The sequence below is a fragment of the Eutrigla gurnardus genome (assembly GCF_963514095.1).
Source record: "Eutrigla gurnardus genome assembly, chromosome: 23".
NCBI lineage: Eukaryota > Metazoa > Chordata > Actinopteri > Perciformes > Triglidae > Eutrigla > Eutrigla gurnardus.
In genome coordinates, this window is record NC_139934.1 from 2,111,110 (window position 1) to 2,138,828 (window position 27,719).

Sequence of the window (27,719 nt, forward strand, 5' to 3'; positions counted from 1 at the left end):
CCTTGTGTTGGCCCACTTGCATCATTCAGTATGTCAGTGCTCAGTCTGTTGCATGGGTTATAGTAATTTATTATCGTAATGCTACTCTTTCCTGACCACACCTTGATTACAATAGATTCTTGCTCCTTTCCTATCTTAACTAAATTATAGCTCAACCCATTCATCACAAACGTTGCCACTCCTCCCCCATTCCCGGTTTCCCTATCCTTCCTTATTGCAGTGTACCCATATATAACAAAGTCCCACTGTGGCTTTAACCATGTTTCTTGTACACATATTACATGCGGCTTGTCTGACAGATTTTCCATAAACTTTTTAAATTCTTGTCCATTAGAGGTAAAACTCCTTGCATTCCACTGTAATATAATTAAGAACATGATGATCCTCCAATCCATGTCTGAGAGTTTGATGCTTCTCTAGCTAACATGTCCTCTACTGCTTCCCAGCTTATCCCCTCCAGACCCAGATATTTCTCAGCTGCCCTCACAATGATCTTAATTTTTTCGGTTTTTCTGCTTGCTTGTGCTGAACAATTGATTACCTCAACCATAAATAGCACAAATTCATTCTTTCCTACCATCAGCATATCATCCTTTATGTTTTTAGCCTTAGCACATTCTCCACATGGTCTGGGGTTATCTTCTACTGCCACTGGTTTAGGGGCAACTGTCTGTTTTACTTTCTTCGCCGCCTCTGCATATGAAATCCCCTGGGATATTTTGACTTTCTGCACCTCAGCTGCTTTTTTGCTCATTTCACACCCTCGGTAAGCAGATGTATGCTCACCTCCACAGTTGCAGCATTTTAGCTTAGCCCCCTCTTTACACTTGCCATACTCGTGCTCACCTGCACATCTACCGCATCTTTGTTTGCCTTTGCAAACTGCTGCTACATGGCCATACTTTTGACATTTAAAACATCTTAGTGGTGGCGGAACAAATGCTCTCACTTCGTAGCTCATGTATCCTATGTACACTTTGATCGGCAACCTGGGTTCATCAAATGTTAACACCACAGACAGGCTGTCACATTTCTCTCCATTTCTGTTCGCTTTAAGTCGTCTGGCTTCCAACACCTTTGCTCCCATCACATTTTCTTTAATCTGGTCCGTTGACACAACCGTAGGTATCCCTGAAATGACGCCCCTAATCGATTTCTTCCGATCTTCGGGTATTGAGCACTGCACTTTTTTACCCTCAATCTTGTCCAGTCTTATGGCCTTTCCTTGTTGTATGCTACTCCTACAGAAGATCAACACTGATCCATTACGCAACACTTTAGCTTTTTTTATTTCACCCATAGCCTTATGAATCGCCTTCGTCAGCGTAATAGGGTTCCACTCACCGAACGACGCACCGTCTTGAGAAAGTTTTATGATGATCTTATATTCCTCACTCTCCTTCACTACTGCTGTAGCACCTCCGTCGCTATCCGGTCTTTCTGAGCCACCTCTATCTCTTTGCTGTCTTCCTTCCCTACGTTTTCTCTTGTTTACCTTCCCTGGCAAACTCCAGTCATCTTCGCTCCCGCCATCCACTTCAATTCCCATCTCACTTCCTGATCCGTCACTAGCGTCTGCCATCTCCTACCCATTCACAGTCCAGCCGTTACCAACCGCCTGCAGCTCCTCCTCCCGTGTCTCGGCAACAGCGTAATCCTGCCACCGGGCAGGCTGGTTCGAAACGCTGTGTCAAGGCTTGTATCAAATCTCCGCGATCACGTGACCGATGACGTTTGACGCTTCATACGTCACAACGAACCACCGGAAATGAGGTGACTGATTCGAAGTTTTGGCGCGCCTTCATTCGTTATAACGAGACGCGAGATGCCCAGTTTGTTGTGTATGTGTGAACAATGATTCTTAGAATGAAGACACAACTGCTTAATAATGACTTTATTGCTTTTGTGTTGGAACTGGAAGCAATGATGTGTGAATCATTTGGAGGTTCATTGCTGCTATAACTGCAGCTGACCACTAGATGTCACTGGTAGGGTCTTTCTGTGAAGCTTTGAAGCTTCGAATCTTTTTTCGGTACAATCAGGAAGAAGCCTCAAAAGCTTCACGAGGCTTCATTTGCCCATCTCTAGAACCCGGCTAAAGGTACCACATGGGCGATTTTAAATGCGAGTGGACGTCCTTCCCAGGTTTGCACACGTGGGCTGCCACCTTCTTCTGCATTGGTGTTTAATGGCAGTCGGCATCCTTAGTGTTGCATTTACCGCCATCTGCTGGACTTGACTCCTCCCGTTCCTCCTCTTCTACATCCTTTTAATTAACCCAGTTGATACTAGGTATTAATTTCCCTCACTCCCACCTTCTGCAACCCTCTATTCATCCTCTCCCTCTCCCTTCCATATCCAGGACATGCCATCACCACGTGTTCAACTGTTTCCCTCTCCCCACAGTTACACAGACCATTTGCATGCTTCCCTATGATATTAAGTGTGCTGTTCAGTTTAGTATGCCCTATTCTTAATCTGCTCATTATTACCTGTTCTGTTCTATTGTCTCCATACCCCCCCATCTCTCCTACTACTCCCTGTAATTTATATAAATGTCTCCCTTTTTCCTGGCTCTTCCAATACTGGTTCCATGGATTGATTATTTCCTTCCAAATTAAACTTTTCCCCTCTGCTTTTGATAATTTTACTTTCACTTCCACCTCCTTTTTCTTTACTGCCTCCTTAGCAGTTTTGTCTGCTTTTTCATTTCCTTGTATCCCCAAGTGAGCTGGCACCCACATGAACGTTATTTCCCTCCCCTGTTGTTAATCTGGATGTTTTTAACAGTACTTCATATAATAATTCCTGATGTGTTTTTGCTGACCTGTTTTTTATGCTTAAGAGTGATGAAACTGAATCACTGCATATGACTGTCTTCCTGTCCACTCTGTCCTCCACCCAGTCTATTGCCATTAATATTGCGCATAGCTCCACTGCATATATGCTTAGGTGGTCTGATGTTCTTTTTGATATCTTGGTATGACGACTGGGAACCACCACTGCTGCGCCTGTTGCTCCTGTTTCCGGCTCTTTTGATCCATCTGTATATATGTGCACATATTCCCCATACTTTCCCTCTGTGTAGTTATAAAATTCCTGTACTAGGTCAGCTGTTTTATTTCTTCTCTTGATGTTCCATATTTCTAGGTCTACGCTTGTCTCTTGTAGCATCCATTCTGGTATTTGCGTCCACAGAACTGTTGGGCTGACTTCTATTTGCTGTATTTTTAGTTGTTCTGCTATTCCCTCACTGACCCACCCAAAGCTTGATTTTTGTTCTTTCCCCTTTTCCCAACACATCTCCAAAACTTTCTTTGTTGGATGGTCTTCATTGTGTCCTTTTAGATGTATCCAGTGATTGGCTGTAAGCTGTTTCCTTCTGAGCCATAATGGCATTTCTCCTGTTTCAACCTGAAGGGAGCATACTGGTGCTGTTTTTATTGCTCCTAGACAAATTCTTAGTGCTCAAGCTTGAATGACATCTAGCTGTAAGAGGACTGATTTAGCTGCTGATCCATATCCCACGCTACCATACTCTATTCTAGATCGTATTAGTGCAATGTATATATATTTTAGTGATGTAAAGTCAGCCCCCCATTCTAGCCCGGCCAAACACCTCATAACGTTCAATACTACCTTACTTTTTTGAACTATTCCCTTCACATGTTCTCTCCACGTTAATCCAGAGTCAAAGCTTAATCCCAAGAATCGCATGCTGTTTACTCTTTCTAAGTTCCTTCCATATAAGTTTAACTTTTTATTTTCACTGATTTTCTTTTTTGAGAAGAACATTACTTTACTTTTTTCCACTGAAAATTTGAAACCCCATTCTGCTCCCCATTTTTCCACTTGATCTATCCCTTGCTGTAATTTCATGACTATGTGATCTATGTTGCCTCCCCTCTTCCATACTGCCCCATCATCTGCAAACAGAGATCTTCCCATTCCTGTTGGTATGTTGTTGAAAATGTAATTTATCATTATTGTTTATAGTGTAGGACTGATAACACTCCCCTGCGGCGTACCATTCTCTACAATATAACTTTCTGAGATTTCTGACCCAATTTGAACCTGGATGACCCTTTCCCTTAGAAAATCCATGACCCAGTTAAATAACTTTCCCTCAATCCCCATGTGATGCATCTTAATCAGCAAACCTTCTCTCCACAACATGTCGTATGCTTTTTCGACATCAAAGAACACTGCGGCCACCGTTTCTTTATTTACCTGTGCTTTCCTGATGTCGTCTTCTATACATAATATCGGATCCATTGTGCTCCTACCTCTTCTAAATCCACTTTGATACCTAGTCACCAGTCCCCTCTTTTCAATATGATACATGAGCCTCTCATTAATCATTCTCTCCATTATTTTTCCTATATGTGACGTAAGAGCTATGGGTCTGTAGTTTGTTGGCTTGCTATGATCTTTCCCAGGCTTCCTGATTGGGATGATTATCGCCTCTTTCCAGCTTTGTGGGACTTTACCCTCTCTCCAGACTTTATTGTATAGTGTTAATATTTTCATTAATCCCCCCTCACTTATATGTTTAATCATAGTATAGCATATTCTATCTTTACCTGGTGCACTCCTTCTTGTTTTGGCTATTGCTCTTTTCATTTCTCCGATGGTAAATGGGACATCTAACTCATTTCCCCTACTATCCTTTCTTTTTAACACCTCCCTGTTTTCATTCCTAGTTCTCTCCCTACCATTTCTTCCCTCCTCCGTTAAATTATTTGAGCTGTGCACCGCCACAAAAGTTTTAACCATTAACTCAGCCTTCTCTTTATTGGTTACAGCGACCTCATTTCCAGAACTCAGGACTGGATAATTCCAGTCCTTCCTATCTCCACCCATTTTTTTCAACATCCCCCAGACTTCACCTATCTTAGTAGTGCTCCCGATCGATCCACAGAACTCCCTCCAATACGACTTCTTTGCTTGTCTTATTGTTTTCCTTACCATTGCTTGCGCTTGCTTATATTGGATCAGATGTTGAAAGTTATGATATCTTTTAACTAACTTAAGTGCTTTGTTTCTGCTTTTAACTGCTTGTTTGCATGTTCCATCCCACCATGGTACTAACTTATTTTTCTTTCTGCCTGTACTTTTAGGTATGGAGCTGGTTGCTGCTGCTATGATCCCCTGCTTTATTTCCCTCTCCATCATTTCCACCTCTAAGTTATCACTAATCTGAGAGAGGTTTTTATCGCATTCCTTCATGAATTCAACCCAATTAGCTTTTTCTAAGATCCATCTTCCTCCTGCTCTCTCCGTGGCCTGTACCGTCCCTAAATTTATTTTATTATATATAGGATAATGGTCACTTCCTATAGTCCCTTTTTGACACACATTCCATTCACATAATGGTGCTAATGTCCTTAAGTTTCTTAATGTCCAACTGTCTGCATGGGTTGTAAAAATTTAGTATCACCAGCTTCCTCTTTCCTATCCATACTTCTATTATAATACTCTCCATCTCAGCTCCAATATCACTAATCCTGTAGGGAATGCCCTCTTTTACAAATGTGACACATCCGCCTCCTGTCCCTTCTCCCCTGTCTCTTCTGATTGCCACGTAATCTTTAATAATGAACTCTAAGTTTGGCTTTAACCAGGATTCCTGGATGCACATTATGTCTGGTTTTTCCTGTTGGCTATAGATGAACTGTTTAAACTCCTGACCATTTGCAATTAGGCTTCTTGCATTCCACTGAAGGATTATCATTATTATTAATATTACCCAATACATGATGGTTCTTGACTGGCCTGAACACTCAACTCATCTCTTACCTCTTCCCATCTTATCCCCTTCATATCCAGATGATGTACCGCTGCTTTCACTATTATTTGTATTCTTTCTGTTTTAGATTTAACATCTGCGGTCGCATTTATGACTCCTGCTATGAATGTCACCAATCTCTTTTTCTCCATCCATCCATCCATTTTCTTCCGCTTATCCGGGACCGGGTCGCGGGGGCAGCTGCCTGAGCAGGGACGCCCAGACTTCCCTCTCCCCAGACACTTCCCCCAGCTCCTCCGGGAGGACCCCAAGGCGTTCCCAGGCCAGCCGGGTGACATAGTCACTCCAGCGTGTCCTGGGTCTTCCTCGGGGTCTCCTCCCGGTGGGGCATGCCTGGAACACCTCCCGAGGGAGGCGTCCAGGGGGCATCCGATGCAGATGCCCGAGCCACCTCAACTGGCTCCTCTCGATGTGGAGGAGCAGCGGCTCTACTCCGAGCTCCCCCCGTGTGACGGAGCTCCTCACCCTATCTCTAAGGGAGCGCCCCGCCACCCTGCGGAGGAAGCTCATTTCGGCCGCTTGTATCCGGGATCTTATTCTTTCGGTCATGACCCAAAGTTCATGACCATTCTCTTTTTCTCCTCCAACATTTTCTTTTCAACTTCTTGTACAACACTTGTCATCACTTGTTTCTCTCTCTTCTGTTGCATGCCACTGATATTCCCTTGTCCCGCTCTCTTAGCAGCTTCCGCATACGACACTTTTTCATTCACTTTTATCTGTTGCACTGTTATTTCTCTCTTCATAGCCTCACAGCCCCAGTATGCTACACTATGCTCTCCTCCACAGTTACAGCATTTTGGCCTCACTCCCGTTCCACATTTCCCATATTCATGGTCTCCTCCACACCTTGCACACCTTCTTTTGCCTTTGCACTGGTTAGCTATATGTCCATACTCCTGACAATTGAAGCACCTCATTGGTTTTGGGACAAATTCTCTCACATTGTATTTTACAAATCCAAGATAGAGTTCCCTTGGGATAGTTTTTGTATCAAACTCTACCACTACTGTTTCTGATTCTTTTTTCTCAGGTCCTCTTGTCATTCTTTTAGCATCTTTAACTGTGGTATTTCTCATTTTTAGACTTCCCACTAGATCTTTTATGCTGATACCAAGGGGAACCCCTGTTATCACTCCCTTACATCCATTATTTCTCTGTTCCCCAACTTTCACTGTTTTTGTAACCTTCATTTTTCCTACACTCACCATTTTCCGAGCTTTTCCTACTTGTGTTTCTGTGTTACACCCAATAAGCAGGTTCCCATCTCCTAGCACTTTAGCGTACTTAACTTCTCCTACTTGTGCTCTGATTATTTTTGTGATTTTTAGTGGGTCCATTTTCTTTACCCCCCCTTCTCCCTCAAATCTCACCACTACATTAAGGGATCCCTTCTTCCCACTCCTTACCTCCTCTCCCTGCCCCTCACTCTCTGTGCCTTCCAAACTATCTTTATCTTCCTTCTTTCTCTTTTTCCCACTTGCCCTTCTACACCTTCCTCCTCTCCCTACTTGCTCCCATTCACTACCCCCTTTATCAATCTCATAATCCTCTTCACTCATTTCCATACTGTTATACCTATCTCCGTCCCCCTCCCTTCCCTCCATTTTACACCCACTTACAGAAAGCAGCCCAAGGGTACCGCTACCGGACCTATACAGGCCGTCGGTCGATACCCCCACAATCTACTCTCTGTAAGTTACCTACCTACTTTCAACACTCCAATGACAATGTCCCGCACTCTTGTCAATTCAATTTTCACTCTTAGTTTTCAAGTTTTACCGCTCTTCCACAAAGCACTCTCCGGCTTCAAAAGCCGCAACACCCTCTCTGCACTCAGATCTGCCGCAACCTCCTCTCCTCGGCTTCCTCTTCTTCTTCGTGGGTTTTTTTTGGCGGTTGTCAACCAGCGTTAAGGTGCATGACCGCCACCTACTATGCTGGATATCTGAGTATCGAACCTGTTCTTGTGAATATTTTTGACAGTGCATGATGACATGTTTAACTGACTCTTCTGATCCTATACAACTCTCACATAAACCTGTAGGACGTTTCTTTATTAAATGCAATGTTTTATTAAGTCTTGAATGTCCTACCCTCAATCGTTGCCATTCTTTTATAGTGTTTTTCTTAATTATATCTAATGCTTCTGCTTTGCTAAATGAAATGTTCATTATGTTATCCTGCTTTAGTGACTGTTTTGCCAGTTCCTCTGCTTTTTCATTCCCTGTAATCCCTCTGTGATCCACATAAATGCTACTGTTAGATACCTTCTTTCAAATCTATACATATTTTATATATTTCATGCACAACATCGTGTCTACTGTGAGAGTTGAATGTCTGCAACGCCCCCCCCCCCCCCCCCCCCCATGCTGCATTCAGGTTGCGGCAGACATCAAGTCAAATCTCATTTTATCACTCGTGACCTTTCAGTTATTTATTTGATGTTTTTATATTTATTAGCGTAATGATAACGTACAAAACAGGACGGGGAATCAATGATACAAAGATGAAACATATTTATTTAACTGTAATTTACTCCTTTTTTTTCTACCTGAACGTAATTTGCTTTAAATTATAAAATATGTAGACTTTTAAATGAGAGGCTAAACGACTTCAGAAACCCAGTTACCGACGATGAGGCGTTCAAAGACCACCAGGAACCCGGATGACTGACAATCTGCAGAGACATTGAACGCTCATTTCCAGTAAATCGGGGGGGTGGTTTGTTTCAAACCACCAGATGGCAGCCTACGTTGTCTACTTGTCCTCAGTCCTGCAGCAACTTCTCAGTTCTAAGTCTTCTAAAGTCAGAATTCAGATTTTTGATTCCCTTTGACTTCTGAAGGAAAACATTTCACTTTGAATTAATGTTTGTTGTATTTTCTGGTTCATTACTGGAGCACATGACAGAACACTCAGTAACAGGTTAGACTTAGAGTGTTACCTTTCAAAATGACCAGCATGAGGTCCATTCAGTGTTCTCCGGAGCTTTGGATCGTATCACATGACCTTCCTCTGCAGGTGACTTTTAGACAGTGAAGTGTCGATAACGATAAAACCTGATTCAAACTTCTGTTCCGTTTCGGTTTCAGCTGCTGGAGTAGAAGTTCCAAATGATGACATCACGGATGACATCACATACAGTGATGTCAAAATATCCCGTAACCTCCAACGGCCAATCAGAGTGAGCAGAGGTAACTGGGATGCAATTCAATTCAAACAACTTTATTAATCCCACGAGGGGCAATGGATCAATATTTCATGATGTCCTTTTCTAAAACTACAAGAACATACGTGTTAACGACTGTAGCAGGAGCGTCACTCATCCTTAGTACTAGTACTCTGTAGTATCAGCTGTACTACCTGCAGTCATGTAGTCTGCGTGTGTTTTCCAGACAGAGATCCGGCTGAAGTCTACGCCGCAGTGAGGCGGGCGGAGGACGTCTGCTATGGACCAATCACCTTCAAAGACGTCAGGTCCAACAGGAGTGGAGGTATGTCAGCTCTTCTTCGTCTCCGTCGTGGACCAACAGTCCAAACATCTGCTGAAAGAACTGGAGATTTACTCAAACAAGCAGCAGGACAGTCACTCTGTTGGGGGACTACTTTCAGCGGTGGATTAATCCACATTTCCTGCTCCAGTTAGATGTTTAAATACAAAGCAGAATAGCAATGCACTTGATTCTTTGCTTGATTTCTGCATGCAACAACCAGCAGCGACTTCCTCATGGTTACTGTGAATCTGAACCGCGTTGGCTTCCAGCCAGAGTCTGGTCTGCTTCACAGAAAGGGTGAAGGGAGGCGAAGCTGTTTTAATCGAAGTGAGGAGCGTTGCGGTCGTCCAGTTTCCTGCTTCATATAAATACCCTCCAGTGACGTCGGGTCTTTAGCCATAAACACGACCATAAGATACGACAGAATTCACCTCGAGTTGTCTCTGAAAAATGACAATGTAAGAATAAAACACAGCAGAGTCCAGATACAAGTTTGATACCAGGTGAACTCGATACCATGGAAGACTCACTGAGCTGCAACAAAACAATCAGTGATGTTTGAACCAAATACAACTGCAGCCATGGCAACAGAGGAGGAAAGAAGGCGGTCCTTGTTGCCATGGTGTTCTACCTGGAACCCAATCAGGCTCAGGTTTGGCTCATCAGCTGTAAAACGTCCTCAAAGAGGAGAAACCTCTCCCGGTGCAATGCTAACTTGCTAACTTGCTAACTTGCTATCACGTGATCTTCAAAGGTAATCTGACTGTTAGCTTGCTAGTGTCTTCTTGGTTATAACATATAGATCATAGCATCAGAAATGGAACTTCTTTTTACATTTGGATGATTTGTTTCTCATCTTGTGTCCAGAGTTTCCACCAGAGCCAGAGGTCGTCTACTCGTCACTGAGGTAGACCGGTCCAACCAGTGAAGTCCAGCTGCCATGGAACTGGTCCCTGAACGCCTCACACGTCTGGCTTCTCTTTTAATATGTATATGTTTAAGTTAAAATGGGACGCATGCAACCACAGCTACTCAGATTTAGAGCATTGTTTTCTTCCATAAGTGTATTCTAGTGGTCAGGGTTTAAAGATAATAACTAACCTTTTTGTTGTTTGTATTTTATGTGTGAAGTCGCTCCTATTAATAAACTTTGGTGTCACTAACTGTTTTCCTCGTGTGGTTGAGAAGGTTTCACAAAGCTGCTGGATGGGACATTTGACTTGTTCCTGTTGTGGTTAACCGAAACGCCATTCGAGTCTCTGCTGCTTGTAAACAGCTTTGATACGGAGCCCGAGCCGGAGTCAGTGGAGATCTACTGTGTTTGACCACATGTCTGCTGCTGCGGAACATACATGTCATTTTGGAGCCTGCAGCTCTTCCCTCCTTTTAATAGTCTGCCCCCTAGTGGTGTTGTAATGCAGCACCACAAACAAACCAGGCTGTTGATGTCCAGCAGCTCCACACTGAGCATGCAGTGATCAAGCTCCCACCATCCATCCATTGGCTACCGCTTATCCTGTATTCAGGGTCGCGGGTGGGCTGGAGCCGATCCCAGCTGTGACTGGGTGAAGGCAGGGTTCACCTGGACAGGTAACCAGTCTATAACAGGGAGACATGTAGAGACAGACAGGTAACCAGTCTATCACAGGGAGACATATAGAGACAGACAACCATTCACACTCACATTCACACCTACAGGCAATTTAGAGTCACCAATCAACCTATCCCCATCCTGCATGTCTTTGGACTGTGGGAGGAAGCCGGAGAACCCGGAGAGAACCCACGCTTACACGGGGAGAACATGCAAACTCCACACAGAAGGAACCCGGGCCGACCCGGGAATCGAACCCACGACCCTCTTGCTGTGAGGCGACAGTCCTACCCACTACACCAGCTCCCACGATGCTTTTTTTAAATCGTTTATGACGATGATGTATAGATTTTCTTCATGGTCCAGAATCAGGAGCTCATTCCTCATGAATACAGAAATATTTAAAAAATAGAATTCTGCCCTCTCATCGGCTAAAAGAAAATAAAAAACACATAACATCTAAAACTTAAGCTTTGTTGACATTAATTGATGATTCATGTCAAAATGCCTAGGGGGTATAATCCAGTACTTTGAATGTCTCTGGGATGTACTAAATGAACCCTGGGGAACCGCTGCACTGTAACCAGAAGATAAAGACGTGAATAATTGGACGGAAACAATTTAAAGTCTGGAAAAAAAAAAAAAAAGGGTGATTGCCGTGACAACGTGTGCTTTAAACAGCCTCACTCGGGGCACCGATTGTTACCGGGGCTAAGTCCGCACTGCAGTGGGGTTTCACCCTCACGTTGTCCTATCTTAATAAAGAAATTGTCTCGTTGAAGCTGAGAGGGACGTCCTTTGATCTGAGTAAACAAGAGGACACGCCTTTTTCCGTCTTAGACTTAATTTTCACTCACAGCTTTGAGTTTCTGCCTTTCAGGCCTGGCACATCTCCAATGAGCCTACTTAAAAAGGGGACCACGCCTAGACCACGCCCACCAGTCCCCGAGCCGCATCCCACACCGGGCCCACATGGTCCAGTCCACACCCCCAACCTGGTTCTATGGGCTGAAATATGTGCCACTAGAAACTGAATTTGAATCACATAATTTGAATTTGTATTGTTTAATTTGAATCATTGCATTGGAAAAACTGAATCTGAATACTATAATTTGAAATTGAATTTATTAGTTTGGAACTGAATTCCAATAAACTTGAAACTGAATGTAAGATTATGAAATTTAATTCAGTTTCTCTGAAACTATATTTGATCCTCACTGAAAATTCGATTCTATATATTTTCACATTCAGTTCTCACAATTCAAATTCAGTTCTCAAAATTCAGATTTAGTTCTCAAAATTCAGATTCAATTTACTGTGACAGACATCCGGGTAGTTGAGGAAGAGCAATCGAGCGCAGATACACAGGCCTCCTCTTCAGCCAATCAGCACCTACGTTTTTGAGCATGTGACATAGTGGTAATTTACCTTAATGCTGGCTGGTTGCAACCCGCCATGAGACGGAGGAAGAAGTGCTTGACAGACTGGCTTGACCATGGATGAGGCTGGGACAAATACGGTAATGGCAGTTTACCATATATTTTAACGAGCTTTTGTTTAACTGTTGTTAATGTTATAGCTATTTTGTAGAATCGTTTCGTTTCGTCAGCGAGCATAAACAAATCATAATGTTTACAATTACATTAGACAACTAGCATGTTAGCATTGCTTCAGCTGAGTGTTGCTGTGCATGACAAGTAGCAGAAGGGATGACCATTAGGCTGTTAATTAAGTGGATGGCTCTCGTGTGTATCTCATGTGGATTTCCAACAGTGCTTTTCTATTTCTATTTCTATTTCATAAAAATACTCGCTAATGCACAGTAAGTTATCTAGCGTTCTTTGCGCCTGGCCTTGACTTTAACTCGTACTATAAACGTCATCCCGTTCATGGTCAGTTACTTGAGATTGAATTGATAACTATGAAGTTATATTTTAATCGACCGAGACAACAAGCCACATGGTTCTAATTCCCTTCTAACACTTATTCTTGCAACACCTCGGACTCAGACTAATCCTTAACAGTTATACCCAGACAATTACAATGCTATGCTATGCAATGCTAATACTATGACCAACTTTACATGGATTTAGCGCTGTAATGTGTAGTAGTGTGTATTTTATGTTTTTTACAGTAGTACTTGCTTTCATTCCAGTCTGAGAAGTTACAGCATACTATGACCTGTAGAAGTCTGTATGTTAGGTGTCATATAGTAACGTTACTGTGGTAGTACACATTTTTAACCTGAACGTGCATATCACAGTTTTATACACAGTGGAATGGTTCCTCTGAGGCTGCACTATACAGCCTGCATTGGCCATACTTCTGCCATGGTTCACTACTTTGTCACCATAATTTTATGTCTGACTTCTGTGTTTGGTATAAAAACTACTTATTATTAATACTGGTATGGTAAAAAAAAAAAAAAAACTACCTATTATTAATACTTCAGTAAAGTAATATTTAGTATTGGATACAAAATTGGATTGAGTGGAAAAAGACAAAATCACATTCTCAGCACTCACAGGCATTTTCCACTGCATGGTAGCAATATAGCTCTCATGTAGTCAGTAATTGGCCAAAACATAGGCATATTATGTGATTTCTGCATGATGGATAAAGAGGATCTCAATACTATATTAATTTGCCATAGATGACGACTGTTGAGGTTCTTGATGTTCTCTGTGTGTGTCAAAATGACAACAAGTCATCATTAATGGTCATCCCTCATTTTTCTTCCACTTCCTTTCTCAATGATATAGCCTAATGTGCCTTTCTACCACTTCACTGATATTTTTACTAAAAATAAGTTGTGGTTAAATCAAGCTTGTTAGCTGCCATGTAAAGTCCATAGTAGACTTATTGTGTATCGCTAGCCATTTGAGACATTTATGGACCTGCAAAATATTAATATTTACATAATTTTTTTATGGATTTGAGTTGCCACAATCATTGTGCCTAACTAATAATTATTGGGTTATTAAGTATATGATGTATTGTGTATCGCTTCTAACCTACAGCTCCATTTTTATACTTTTGACAGGGAGACAACTCAGAAGTGGTCAATTCAGCAAGACACCTCCTAAATTTGCTCACAAATTTAACACCTTCCCCTGGCCCTATTGGGCCCAGTGCCCAACACAGAGCCACCCCTGTTGGGCCCAGTGCCCAACAGCAAACTGCCCCAGAGACTGCAAGGTGTTGTGTCTAGTTTCACAACAAATAACACAAACCCAGATTAACATGTATAACAATTCAATCATTTGACCCCTGAGATATTGTACACTGTTCATTTAAATGTTGACTACTCAGCATAAAATAATGTGATGCATCTTCCGAACACGGTGTCATTCTAGCAGACAGGGAAGGAGTCAGGAAAGAGGGAGAGATGGCCGACCCAGTGTCCACACAGAAATGACAAGGTCCTTCATTGTATTTGGTTTCTTTGTCAGACTGACTTGTTGTCCCTTACATTCGTCAATTTAAATTCTCACAAACTATAGCTAGTAAGATGTATACTTGTATTGTGTAATGTCAAATTAAAACATCCTCATCGTCACAGGTCTTTTCCTGCCCTTTTTGGAGCCAAGGGAAAGCGCCGGTGCCTTCCAGGGCCGTCCAACCACTTCACACCAGTCAAAGAGATACAACTTACATTTTATCTCTTGCCCAAGCTTGTTGAGCGCACTCCCAAAGGCAGTGAAGAAATTTCCCATTTGCAAGCTGGTTTGGGACGCAGGTCCACGCTGATACCTGAGAACTACACTCATGATGAGGTGAGGCAACATTGACAAGAAAATCTTTCTAATCTAATATTTTAATATAGTCCACTATCAAAACCAATGTTCTTTTATTAATATGATGGTGTGATTTATATTACTCTTGAAGGTATGTTCAACCCTCAAAGATCTATATCCAAAACTGGGAAGTGTGTCTGGGGGCTGGCTGATTTACAAAGGAGCAGGTACATAGAACTTACCCATGGCAAATCTAATCTTGTTGTATATTCATTTGGATCAATATCATGAGTGATGAGTACTGTTCCATTTCAACAGAATTCAACTATTAAATAACTTTTTTCTTTTTAGGAGGATGGGGTTCTCGAAAACTGTATATGGTGTCTCCTGAGGACAGTGGATATACTGGGCTAATGCTGAAGACTGCAAGTACGGGCGGAAAGGGTGTCCTATATATTGCTCCAATACAGGAGGAACTAGACACTCAACCACTGCATCCTGACTCCAGGTCCTTCTCCAATATGCCAAAGGCAATGTGCCACTCCTGTCACACCAACTATCCACTACAAATCCTAGCGCTGCATGTTGAAACATGTAAGCCTTCAGATACTTGTGCAGAGGAGGTATGTACAGACCCATTGTATGGATAATGTTGGGAGATCACATTATATTACAAATAGCTGTACTCTGCAAAACACAGAAACGACTGCCTCACACTTTTAAGCTTGCTACTAGATATCTCTAATAGACAACGTTTTGATCCATCAGGACCTTCCTCGGGTCCAACATTGTGAATGTTGCTTTCATAATACTCACTTCATAGACTGTCTTCATATAATAAATGAGAACTTGCTACTCTCCTTCATCAGATTAGTGATGAAGACCTGGATTACAGGCACCCCAAACCAGATATGGAAGACTTCAAAGTAAACTCAAATCAGAAGGTGAAGTAATTGGTACCTTTTCAAGCATCAGTGGTATTTTGGTTGGGGTAAAAAAGTGTTTGGACAAAGTACAAGGGACATATTACACAATTACAGACATGAGACAAGTCTGTACTCTACATCATTTCTTTTTCATCACCGTTGACTACTGAAATTGTCAGTTGCCATTTTTGTGTAGCCTAGAGAAATTCTCTCTCAACACCTTGACCATCCATGACAAAAAGCAAACATTAAATTGTCAATCTATCCCCATAACAGTCACTTTCCCCCCCTGACATGTTGCACCATTAAGCTTGAATACAATGTCTAAAGAGAACAAAGAGGAGGCTCATCATTACAGGTTGGATTTGGTCATAACTTTTATAGTGGCCAATTCTACCTGATGTGATGTGAATTTTCAAGGTATTTAAGCTATATTTTCAATGAGGCTGTGTTAATTAATGAACAGTTCATGCAAAAACATCTGTTGAAATATGAATAACAACAGATATATGCAATCAAGCGAAATGAATATTGGCATAACATCACAATTTTTTTCAATTTTTTCATTCCTCTTGACAGCCTACGGAGGAAGATCTGTTTTTTGTGTCCTCAAACACAGAGGTATGTTGTGATGTGTTGAGTGTATATTTTTGAGGTATTATTGTCTCCACTTTTTATGTTAAACATTTAAGTGGTTCCAGTTGCAGACTGTGTGCCCAATCTGTGGCCAGAATTTTCCTCCCAATGAGCTGGAGGCACATGCAAGCGAGTGTGGAGAGAGGTAACAGAATCTTTTAGCACAATTGAGAAAATATGTCAAGATATTGTAGCATCTTAGTTAGGGATATCCCTCCAAGCAACTGTCTTCCCACCAATGGATTAATGTATTGACCAGTTGGATTTATTACTTTTAAATTGACTAAGCTGTTACCATAAAGGCTGACTGTGCTGTGCGTGATACAGTATACATTGGCTTTCAACACTACACAAGGTTTTTTTGGCTATTTCTTTGGTTGTGTTGCCATATGATTTTTATTGATCAGTTAGTCCTGACCATAACAAAATAAAAAAAAAAAAAATTTTTAATTAAAAAACTTAAACTTTTATATGTGGCTTCTGTACTGAATTTATTGTACACCTTTTTACATTTGAGGTCAGAGGATATGGGTTTCACTCTCAACTTCATACTTGTGTTTTGTCATTTCAGCAAAGCTGACTTCATTCCTTCAACTTCAAAACACAAGATGAGTATTTCTAGGTTTGTACGCTTCTATAGTCTCCTTCAACAGTTAATAACCTAAGGTTCTCAAAGTTTTTGGGCCAAGTACCTCTTATCATGTCAAAGAATCCAGGCATCACCTGTAAGCTATAACCCTACAGAAGCAACAAAAAAGTCTATGACACAATTGTGCATATACTTACACACAATAGAAAGCATAAGTCACATACACGTACACATACCACAGTTTGAAAACCTCTGACCTATAGGAATAAACACAGACTACATACGCTTTTCAGAAACACACTGTCTAACAGGCATTTATTTCTCCCTCAGCCTTGATGACGTTCTGCAGGCCATCTCTGCCGCTGTTAACAAGGAGGAAGAATTTCCTCTCACTGTGTCAAGATCCCATGTGGTGGAGCGGGGCCTTGCTCAATGGAAGCGACAAAAGAAGGCATTGCCTACCAGTCAGTTAAGGATCAAGTTCATAGGGGAGGCGGGCCTTGACACAGGGGCACTACGGAAGGAGTTCCTCACAGGTACACATATTTGAAATAAGACTTAAATTACATTTTAAAAAAGTTGCAATAGAAGTGACAGTAGTTACATGAATGGAGTGATTCTTTGTGTTCAAAGAGATGGTTGCAGGCATTGAGCAGAAGCTGTTTGAGGGTGACCAGACTGGAAAATGTCCCAAATATTCCATGTTGGATCTCGATCAAACAAACTTCAGGTATGTCATGTGGGGTCCATAAGTCTGAGTCCTCAAACAATATTTTGTTGAAATGTTATCATGGCAATGATATTTATGTTCAGTAGGCTAAATGTTGTGGCTTGTGATCTTTACACAGTATGTCCTAGTCGTCAGGACATGATTATGTTACTATTATTTTATACTGTCTCTTTCAGGAGTGCTGGTGAAATCTGGGCTGCAAGACCAACCTATCATCTGAGCTCCCCGGCTACCATCAGCAGGTAAATTGCCCCAGCAGAGGGACCAACACGCTGGACCACTGCTACACTTCCATCAGAGAGGCTTACCGTGCTTTCCCGAGGGCTCCGCTGGGCAGGTCCGACCACGCGATGCTGCTGCTAATCCCAAAATACAGGCAAAAAGTTAAATCCTCCAAAACACCAACAACCTTTCTCCGGTGCTGGTCCCCCGAAGCCATTGAACAACTTCGGGGTTGTTTCGCGTGCACGGACTGGGATGTTTTCCATGCCGCAGGTGACCTGAACGACGTCACCGAAGCAGTGACGTCATACGTCAATTACTGCGTTGACCTGTGCATTCCACTCAAAAAAGTCAAACACTACAATAATAATAAACCGTGGTTTAACAAGGACATTAAAATAATAAGAAAGGAGAAAAATTCAGCACATTTGACAGGAAATAAAGAACAATATATGGCTGCCAAATACAAACTGAGATCTGCAATAAGAAGAGCCAAATCCAACTATGCCACTAAATTAGAAGAACAAATCACTAATAGTGACACCCGCTCTATCTGGAAAAAACTACAAAACATGACAAACTACAAAAAGAAACCCACCCCCACACCTGACAGCGACAATCAGCTTCCCGATTCACTTAATACTTTCTATGGGAGGTTTGAGCAGGCACCGGCTCCACCACCATCTCTCCCAGACCCCCTCCCTCCCCCCCCTTTCACCATCTACGAGGAGGAGGTGAGGAGCACCTTCAAGGGACTTAAAAGGAATAAAGCCCCCGGCCCAGATAACATCAGCCCCTCCGTTCTCCACTACTGTGCTGCGGAGCTGGCTGGGGTTTTTACCAACATCTTCAACTCCTCCCTCTGCCAAAACTCAGTACCCAACTGCTTCAAAGAAACCATTATCATCCCAGTTCCCAAAACCAAGACCATCTCCTGCCTCAATGACTACAGACCCATTGCCTTGACATCAGTAGTTATGAAATCATTTGAGCGCATCATACTAAATCACCTGAAATCTGTCACCACCCCCCTCATGGACCCATATCAATTTGCATACAGAGCCAACAGGTCAGTTGAAGACACCGTCATCTTAGCAACTCATCACATTCTGAACCACCTGGAGTCCGCCAACACATATGCCCGCATCCTGTTCATGGATTTCAGCTCTGCATTCAACACAATAAACCCGGCCAATCTATTCAATACATTACTGGACATGAACATCGACCCATGCACCTGTCACTGGATTCACAACTTTCTCTGGAACAGGCAACAAAAGGTGAAGATCAAAAATACCACATCCTCCCCTCTCTTCCTCAGTACAGGCACACCCCAAGGCTGTGTTCTCTCACCCTGGCTATTCTCCCTTTACACAAACAAGCTCACATCCCACCACAGCTCTGTCAACCTGTACAAGTACGCGGACGACTCAACCATCATAGGACTCATCACCAACAACCAAGAAACAGAATACCGTGCACAGATCAACAAAGCCGTGACCTGGTGTACAGACCATGATCTCATACTCAACTCATCAAAATCAAAAGAACTCATCATCGACCCAAGACGCCAACCATCCCCCAAAACTCCTGTGCTCATTAAAGGTGAATCCATCTCCATCACTGACACATTCAAACTCCTTGGAACCCACATCAGCAATAACCTCAAATGGAAAATAAACGCAGACCACATCTACAAAAAAGCCCAGCAAAGACTTTTCCATCTCCGTCAGCTCAAGAAGTTCAGGGTAAGGTCCCATCTTCTGCTCCACTTTTACACAGCCATCGTAGAAAGCATCCTCACCTTCTCCATCACAGTCTGGTTCGGCAGTCTAGACTCACTCTCCCGGAAGAAACTACAACGCATCATAAACAGAGCATCCAAAATTATTGGCACACCCCTTCCATCCCTTGATTCACTCTACCACAAACGGACACTACGCAGAGCACGGAAAATCATCTCCGACCCCACCCACCCTGCACACTATGCCTTCCAGCTACTGCCCTCTGGGAGGCGTTACAGGACAATTGCTTCCAGAACATCCCGGTTAAAAAACAGTTTCATCCCAACTGCAATAAACTTTCTGAACTCTGAACATTAAGGATTAAGCATGGCCCTTATGTATTGTGTAGTGTATATGTCTGTATGTATATCTGTGTTATATGTTTTGTAAGTTGGAACCTGTACCAAGCTGACAACAAATTCCACCAGCCTGGCTGTGTGGTCATTAAAATGAATCAATCAATCAATCAAGTCTGGCTCAAAGCGGACCACCACCCTGCTACCTCAAACTTTGGTGCTACAAGTACTTGTGTGATGGGGAGTTGCAGATACAGCTCATTTCCAAAGAGGATGTCTCTGATGCTCAGTATACATCACTCATCTCCCAGGTAAGAGGTCTTAAGGGTTTTACTGCTGTAAAATGTTTGGCATCACATCTTTGTAATACAGAATTCCCAGCTGTCACAGAATTCATGGAAATCAGGGAATTTACTTTAATTTCATTCGAGATAGTCATGGGGTTTAGTTTTTACCCACCTTTGTCATGGAATACAGTGGAAGTTAGTCAACATTTTTGTAGTTGCATTTTGTCCAGAAGAGGAGCTTTGAAATGCCTTGACTAACATTTGTATTAATTTCTTGTTAAAATTGTAGCTAAAATGTCCATGGCACATAAGTTTAAGACACCACAAATTAAGCAAAACATTCATTATTACTTTATTTGCTGGATATGGGATTTGGTCAAGAAAGTCAGAGAACACACTCAGGGATGTTTCCCTTTCACTGAGGGTGGGAACTCAATAGTGTCATACTGTATGTGCTGTGTATTGGCAGCAATATTCTGATGCAATACATGTCGGATTTCAGGGGTCCTGATTCAATGAGCTGTGATGCTTTAAACATCAATATTTTGAAAATGTGCTTGGATTTCAGAATGCTCCAGCAAAGACAAAGATATCATTGAGTCAATACAATGATTTTGAGAATCAATACAGATAGGGCTGGGCAATATATCACTATTACATCAATATTGTGATATGAGAATAGATATTGGCTGTGATGGATATCTTAATATTGTGATATAGCACAAGTGTTGTCTTTTCCTGGATTTAGATACTGTATTTTGGAAAAGGAATGCAATTTTCTGAACTTTGCAAACTGTTTTTGCTGATCTATCTCTATCTCTATCTCTACCTCCTTGGTCACCATATTCACATTAATAATAACTGTTTATCAGAAATCCCATGTTTAAATATCAAATGAAAGCAATATTGTAACAACATCGATATTGAGGTATTTGGTCAAAGATATTGTGATATATGATTATGTCCATATTGCCTAGCCCTAAATACAGTATTGCAAGAAATAAAAATACAATTGTATATTCAGCTATTGCACCTCTTGAATGGTAAATGGACTCCATTTTTGTATCGTATTTCTAGTCGACCGATTACTCAGAGCGCTGTACTGTGTCTGCCTCATTCACACACATTCACACACTGATGGTGGAGGCTGCCATGCAAGGCGCCAACCAGCCTATCAGGAGCAGTTAGGGGTTCAGTGTCTTGCTCAATGACACTTTGACATGCTCTCTGGAGGTGCTGTAATCATGCCCCCCTGACATGTTATTCAGTGTTTTTTTTCTGTATGTGTGTGTGTGTGTGTCTTTTTAAGGTTGAGTCGGCCACAGAGGCTACAATGACTGAACTGATTGAGGAAATTTTGAGCTGTGGCTATAATGGACCTGTTAATGTTGAAAAGAGAGAAGAAATTGTTCGGTATAATTGTTTTTTCACTATGCTGATACTTGTCAAAGATGTTCATATTCATGTTTTGATTTTTTTTACCTTTAACTTCATACTGAATTTCTTTTTTCTTTCTATATTTTAGTGCTGTTGTTCTTCATGCCATACTTCGGCTGCTGCCCCTTCTCTCCCAGCTACGTGAAGGTCTGAAACTTTATGGTCTCGCTGATCTAATGAGCCAATACCCAAACATCTGCCAACCACTCTTTGTCCCTGGGGTGGAGGTGAAGGTGAGTTAATAAATGTAGGCTTTAGTAGGGATGTACTGATGCCCCTTTTAACTGCCAATAGTGATTCCAAGTCTTAAACTTAAAATATCAGCTTATCTCAAGTACCAATCATGTCCTTTACTTTGACTTTAGTTTTTTTCTGATTATCTTATTATTTTGCTGTGTTTGGGACATTTCTGTGTGTCAACCTTTGGGCAGTGGGTGTGTAGCCCACAGCCAGCGTGTGTGAGGTTGGGACTCATAGCGTAGCAACCAGGTAACATCACGGTGTTTTTATGTGCTGCTTCTCCGTCTCTCTCCTCTGCTGTGTGCTGCTCCTATGCTGTCAGTGTGTCTGTTTTGACCGACACACAGTTTATTTCTCTCATTCATTGGCTTTGTTCTCACCAGCGCCGCTTGCTCTTTTCATTAACTCTCTAGCTCACTCGACCACCACTGCTCTCTCTTTCTGGATAAACTCATAACGATAATTGTTTCTCTCACCAGGCTGATGCTGACTTTGTCTTTGCGGCGTGCCATCCTGAGTTCAGTGAGAAGGGCTCCAACAAAGAACAGGTGGAAGTGAGCGTTATGAACCATCTACAGGACTTCTTGCAGGAGCTGGAAGCATGTAATTGCTCATTTAGTTTTCTTCTTGTAAACTCTGTGTACTTAGTTTCTCTGTCTTACACATCTCATGAAGTTTCCATGTAGATTACATTATCATTGTACGTACACTTACTGTATGTCAGAGATTAGATTTCCAAATTCTACCTCTCTGCTAGTACAGGTAAACCATGTCCAATATTTAATTTACATGATTGTTTGCTTTATCTGTCTCTGAAAAGGTGAACATCCAGAGGTGGGTGACTATCCAGGTCACCTCTCCCCCAGTACGTTTCTGCAGTGGCTCACAGGACAGGGCCACATTCCTGTCTTACCAGAAGAGAAGATAAACTTCAGTGTCTTTGTGCAGTTCAATCACACCTGTCACATCCAGTATGGTGTACATACAGTTTGCTACCCAACAGTCGCCGCATGTAGTAATACAATCCGCCTGCCTGTTAAGCATATGCAAAATTATACTGAGTTCAAACAAGTGATGACAGAGGCCTTCCATCTAGGGCAGGCATTTCATCAGGTTTAGGTGAAATGTTGCGGTTTCAAATATGCAGTGCTAAATAGACTACTGAATGTTTTTCTTTCACGGTTCAAGTACAATGCATATACATTCAGGCTCAAGTAGTAATACATTGGGTTAAGATATTTGTTCAGTCTTTCACTGAAGTCAGTTCACCCAATTCTCTGTTCATGGGGGTATTTAATGACCCAGGACTATAGCTAGTTTTTGATTAGCAGTCAATATGAACAATATACACTGCCATTCCATAACGTTAACAAATTAATTTTTTTAGTCCTGTTCCTTGAGATACCCATCCGGTTACATTGAGTTATTTGATTAACTTTCTCTTTATCCTTTGGAATGTAACCAAAAATATAACAAATGTGTGTGGCTAATTGATTGATTTTATTTGACACATTTTATAAAGTATACATCATTGTTAGCCATTACATTGAATGTTACGCTTCAAACAGCATTTCCATATGGGCATCGCACCATTAAAATGTTTTTGTCAGAGAAGATGTCCTTCACTGTGTTCTTTCCCTCCTCCCTGTGGCTGTGTCAGCTTGACAGAATGAATGTGAGGGTGTCCAATAAAAAAGTATGGAAGCAAAATACAAAGTGCCTACATCATCAGGAAAGGTGAATATAATTGAGTGTAAAAATTGAGTGCCATTTTGTTATTATTTATTTAGTTTCAATTAGTTTTTTGTGAATGGAAGGTGGACTATAAGGTGCCAGGATACATGGGGTCCTAGACTGGACTTGTGCAATCATGAATCATCATGAATTTATTTAGTCCTCTGATTGGCACAGACACGACTTTCAATGATGGTGAAGTAGGTACACAGCATGTGAGAGTGTGGTCAAATAAATGTCTCTTCCAAAACTATATGAATGAGAAAGGGGATCAATGGCAAGGCATAGAGTTTCAATGTCCTTGATCGTCAATGGACATTCCATCTCTGGCACGGTAACACCTGGGGTGGCAGAGTTACCATCAGATAGCCCTGAGCTCTCCCAATCAATATCCTCAATTTGGATTCCCTAAAACCAAGAGAAGATAGTATTATAAGTATGTAGATTGAGAAAATCATATTTAGAGGCAGGACAACAATATCATTGGCATTATTACTCAACTGCCACATTTTCCTCAGACATCTCTGGCTCTCTGATGGGGTGCTGCAGCATCCCAAGCTCCCACAGCTGGTTTGGGGAAAGGTAGTCCTCTGTCCTGATAGGATGATCATTCCATCCAGCAGAAAACTTGCCCAAATCAGCCTTGAGTCTTGGGAGGAAGGTGTACTGAGCACAGAAGAGATGAAGATTATCCGAGATGTCGAGGAATCCATCTTCCTCCAGGTTGTGTAATACGTCATAGTAAACGTGTGTAACTCCTGTCCACACGTCCCTCCATAGACGTTCGATTCTACAATTCATACATACAAAAGTTCCCCATGGGTCAATCAAACTATGTAAAAGAATAGCCAAACAGCAATTCAACTGGAGTAAATGTCACACTGAAGGGCACACCAACAATAACAAGACATGTCATGTACCTACTTGGATCTTGAGGTAATTTGATAATAATCATTATTGCAACAGGAATACTTCACCTCTGGTTGTGCACGCTTTTTCCACTTATAAAGCTTCCACGTCCTGTGCCTCTCACAGTAAACATCATCTGGGCAATGCTGACATTTTCAACACCCTGGTCAGCTCTTACCCTGTAACACATCAGATTTTGAAATTAGTATCCATACAACTGAATCCACAAAAAACCCTACTAAAAATACTGAATCATGGGGCGCTGTTTAGCTCAGTTGGTAGAGCAGGCGTCCCATGTACAAAGGCTTTGTCCTCGCTGCAGCGGCCCCGGGCTCAAGTCCCGGCCTAGGGCTCTTTGCTGCGTGTCACTCCCCCTCTCTCTCTCTGTCATCCTGTTTCCTGTCTATCAATAAAGCCATATAAAGGCCAAAAAAATACTGGATAATTTCCTCACACAGGTTCATGAAAACTAAATGCAGCATTGAATAAATCCTGATAATTTCATGTTTAATAAACGGCTGACAAATCATTTGTATTGCTTAAAGGATACTACGAGAAACATAATTCAAAATAAATTTACTGCAGCATTACTCACTTGTAAGGCCATCCAAATCTCCTCACTCCATCCAGAAAAAACTGAAGTGCAGTACTCGCTGTGTTGTTGGATCCAGCATTGAGGTACATGATCTAGAGGGTGGGAAACGGACATGAATTGTACTAATAATAGTTATGGGATGATTGTCATAAGATGGACACCCTACCAAAAAATTATGAATTATACCAGCAATATTTTCATGAGTATGTACTTTGTTACATTAGGAAACTTACCTTCCTAGAGTAGCCATCAATGCCACCGAATATCACCATGTTATATCTGGTGAAAAAAAGGACATGGTTTAATTAAAAAGAAAGAAGCAAAGGATAATTACCCACAAATAAAAATGAATTCCAACGATAACTATTTTAAGTCATGCTATATTCAAACACACCTGATGAGTTTATGATTGGTGTCTATGTGCTGCAGGAAATGTGGGCCTTGAACACAGTATTTTCGCCGAACAACACAGCCCATACTTGTCATTCTTGATAAGATGCCCTCTGTATCAACTCTATGCATAGAGGCCTTGAGTCTGGTCCATTGTACATGGTGGCCCTCTGCTTCAAGACACCCCTTGACAATCTGGTATCCAGCATGAGGTAGTCTAGATTTGATGGCTCTCACTTCAGTATCCAGAGCATCATCAGTCATGGTGGAATACAGGCTCCTAACTGACATATTGTACTCCTGCATCCTCCTGTAGATGGTTCTTCTTGAGACTCCAAGAATGTCTGCTACACATGTGGCAGGTAGACCTAGATGAAGAAGACTTTGGAGGTGGTCCTCTGTGACCTGGAGTCTAAAACGTCCACGGGGACCCATGCTCCTCACCACAGATATGGAGGGGGGAGGTTTATTCCGCAGGTCTAACAAACTGCTCAGTTGTTCGAGGGCTTCACAGACATCATTAGGCAGAGCTACATTCTCCATTGCATTTATGAAGGTCCTCTCTTGGGTCACTATGTATTCCAAATAATCAAGATCAGGAGGGTTGTTGTTGAGGGCACACTGCAGTCTTTCCCTCAGTCTGGCTAAGCACTCCTGAATGACAATGTTCTGCAAAAGCAATGTAATGAATTGTTAACATACACCATCAAGTAATGCAACCCATTTCATCAGCTGGTGCTATTCTTTTCTGATACCACTGTGAATCACTGACATACTATGTATTAGATGACATTATGTCATACATTAATAGTAGGGTTACTATTAATATAATTTATTGTGGTACTAATAATATTCCAAATAGGAGATGTGAGCTACAGAGAGGTAGCTGGTAACATAATAATCTAGAAGTAGTAAAGGTTGAAAGTAGTAGGAGCTTTTCATTGCAAACAAATTAAAGTGCTTTACTATAAACAGATTCAATTATCACTGTGATTGTAAGCTATGGAGTTTATGTCAAGTTGATATCAAGTGTGGTGGAGGCTATGGATGAGGAACCACCAAAATTATGGAATAGTAGCAAATCAGTTGTATTTGTTATGTGACCACAAGCCAGCTAGTTATATATAAATGTTACACTATTTTGCCGGATATGGTTTCCTATACCATGGTAACAGTGACAACTCATTTGTAACTGGTTGGATCGTGCCCATAATCACTATAACGTTAAGTTACACCTTGCTAAACTTTGTGCAGATCACAGCACAAGTTGGCCAAAAATGAATCTCCAGAAGAACACTGGGTTGTTTTATCTGGCCTCTCCCTGACTTAGAGCACCAGAATGGCGCTTGCACATGGCTTCTTCGATTTCACGGTTTGGATCATGTGAATGGACCAACTCTCTCTAACGTTATCAGTAAATCCGATCAGCATTGACATAACTGGAATCCCACCATGGACTCTGTTGTTATTTATATTCCGACATTTTATGGCTGACAAGCTAGCCTTTCTTTTTTTTTTTTTTTATCAAACATACAGTAATTTTGGCTTGTCGCAAACGTTTGATTTTAATTCAAAAATAACTGGACAGTTGGCATAAGCATAAGTTAACAGCCTAATGGTCATCCCTTCTGCTACTTGTCATGCACAGCAACACTCAGCTGAAGCAATGCTAACATGCTAGTAGTCTAATGTAATTGTAAACATTATGATTTGTTTATGCTCGCTGACGAAACGAAACGATTCTACAAAATAGCTATAACATTAACAACAGTTAAACAAAAGCTCGTTAAAATATATGGTAAACTGCCATTACCGTATTTGTCCCAGCCTCATCCATGGTCAAGCCAGTCTGTCAAGCACTTCTTCCTCCGTCTCATGGCGGGTTGCAACCAGCCAGCATTAAGGTAAATTACCACTATGTCACGTGCTCAAAAACGTAGGTGCTGATTGGCTGAAGAGGAGGCCTGTGTATCTGCGCTCGATTGCTCTTCCTCAACTACCCGGATGTCTGTCACAGTAAATTGAATCTGAATTTTGAGAACTGAATTTGAATTGTGAGAACTGAATGTGAAAATATATAGAATCGAATTTTCAGTGAGGATCAAATATAGTTTCAGAGAAACTGAATTAAATTTAATAATCTTACATTCAGTTTCAAGTTTATTGGAATTCAGTTCCAAACTAATAAATTCAATTTCAAATTATAGTATTCAGATTCAGTTTTTCCAATGCAATGATTCAAATTAAACAATACAAATTCAAATTATGTGATTCAAATTCAGTTTCTAGTGGCACATATTTCAGCCCATA

At 41.6% G+C, this 27,719-nt stretch overlaps 1 protein-coding gene and 2 long non-coding RNA genes across 3 annotated transcripts; all 3 read left to right on the forward strand.

The window, feature by feature from the left end:
* The first annotated feature begins 8,730 nt into the window (after nucleotides 1–8,730).
* LOC311009292 lies at nucleotides 8,731–11,017 on the forward strand. The gene is made up of 3 exons (XR_014596630.1): nucleotides 8,731–9,006; nucleotides 9,208–9,306; nucleotides 10,174–11,017. It is a non-coding gene; the product is annotated as an uncharacterized lncRNA (long non-coding RNA).
* Nucleotides 11,018–16,251: 5,234 nt separating this feature from the next.
* LOC311009068 (uncharacterized protein) lies at nucleotides 16,252–17,537 on the forward strand (the record flags this gene model as incomplete). Its single annotated transcript, XM_084003041.1, has 4 exons — nucleotides 16,252–16,341; nucleotides 16,768–16,818; nucleotides 17,116–17,321; nucleotides 17,419–17,537. The coding sequence occupies exons 2-4, from the start codon at nucleotides 16,805–16,807 to the stop codon at nucleotides 17,535–17,537; spliced, it is 339 nt and encodes a 112-aa protein (XP_083859167.1). The 5' UTR covers nucleotides 16,252–16,341; nucleotides 16,768–16,804.
* A 3,302-nt stretch (nucleotides 17,538–20,839) lies between these two features.
* LOC311008884 lies at nucleotides 20,840–23,118 on the forward strand. The gene is made up of 4 exons (XR_014596576.1): nucleotides 20,840–21,517; nucleotides 21,630–21,774; nucleotides 22,261–22,384; nucleotides 22,602–23,118. It is a non-coding gene; the product is annotated as an uncharacterized lncRNA (long non-coding RNA).
* Nucleotides 23,119–27,719: the final 4,601 nt, after the last annotated feature.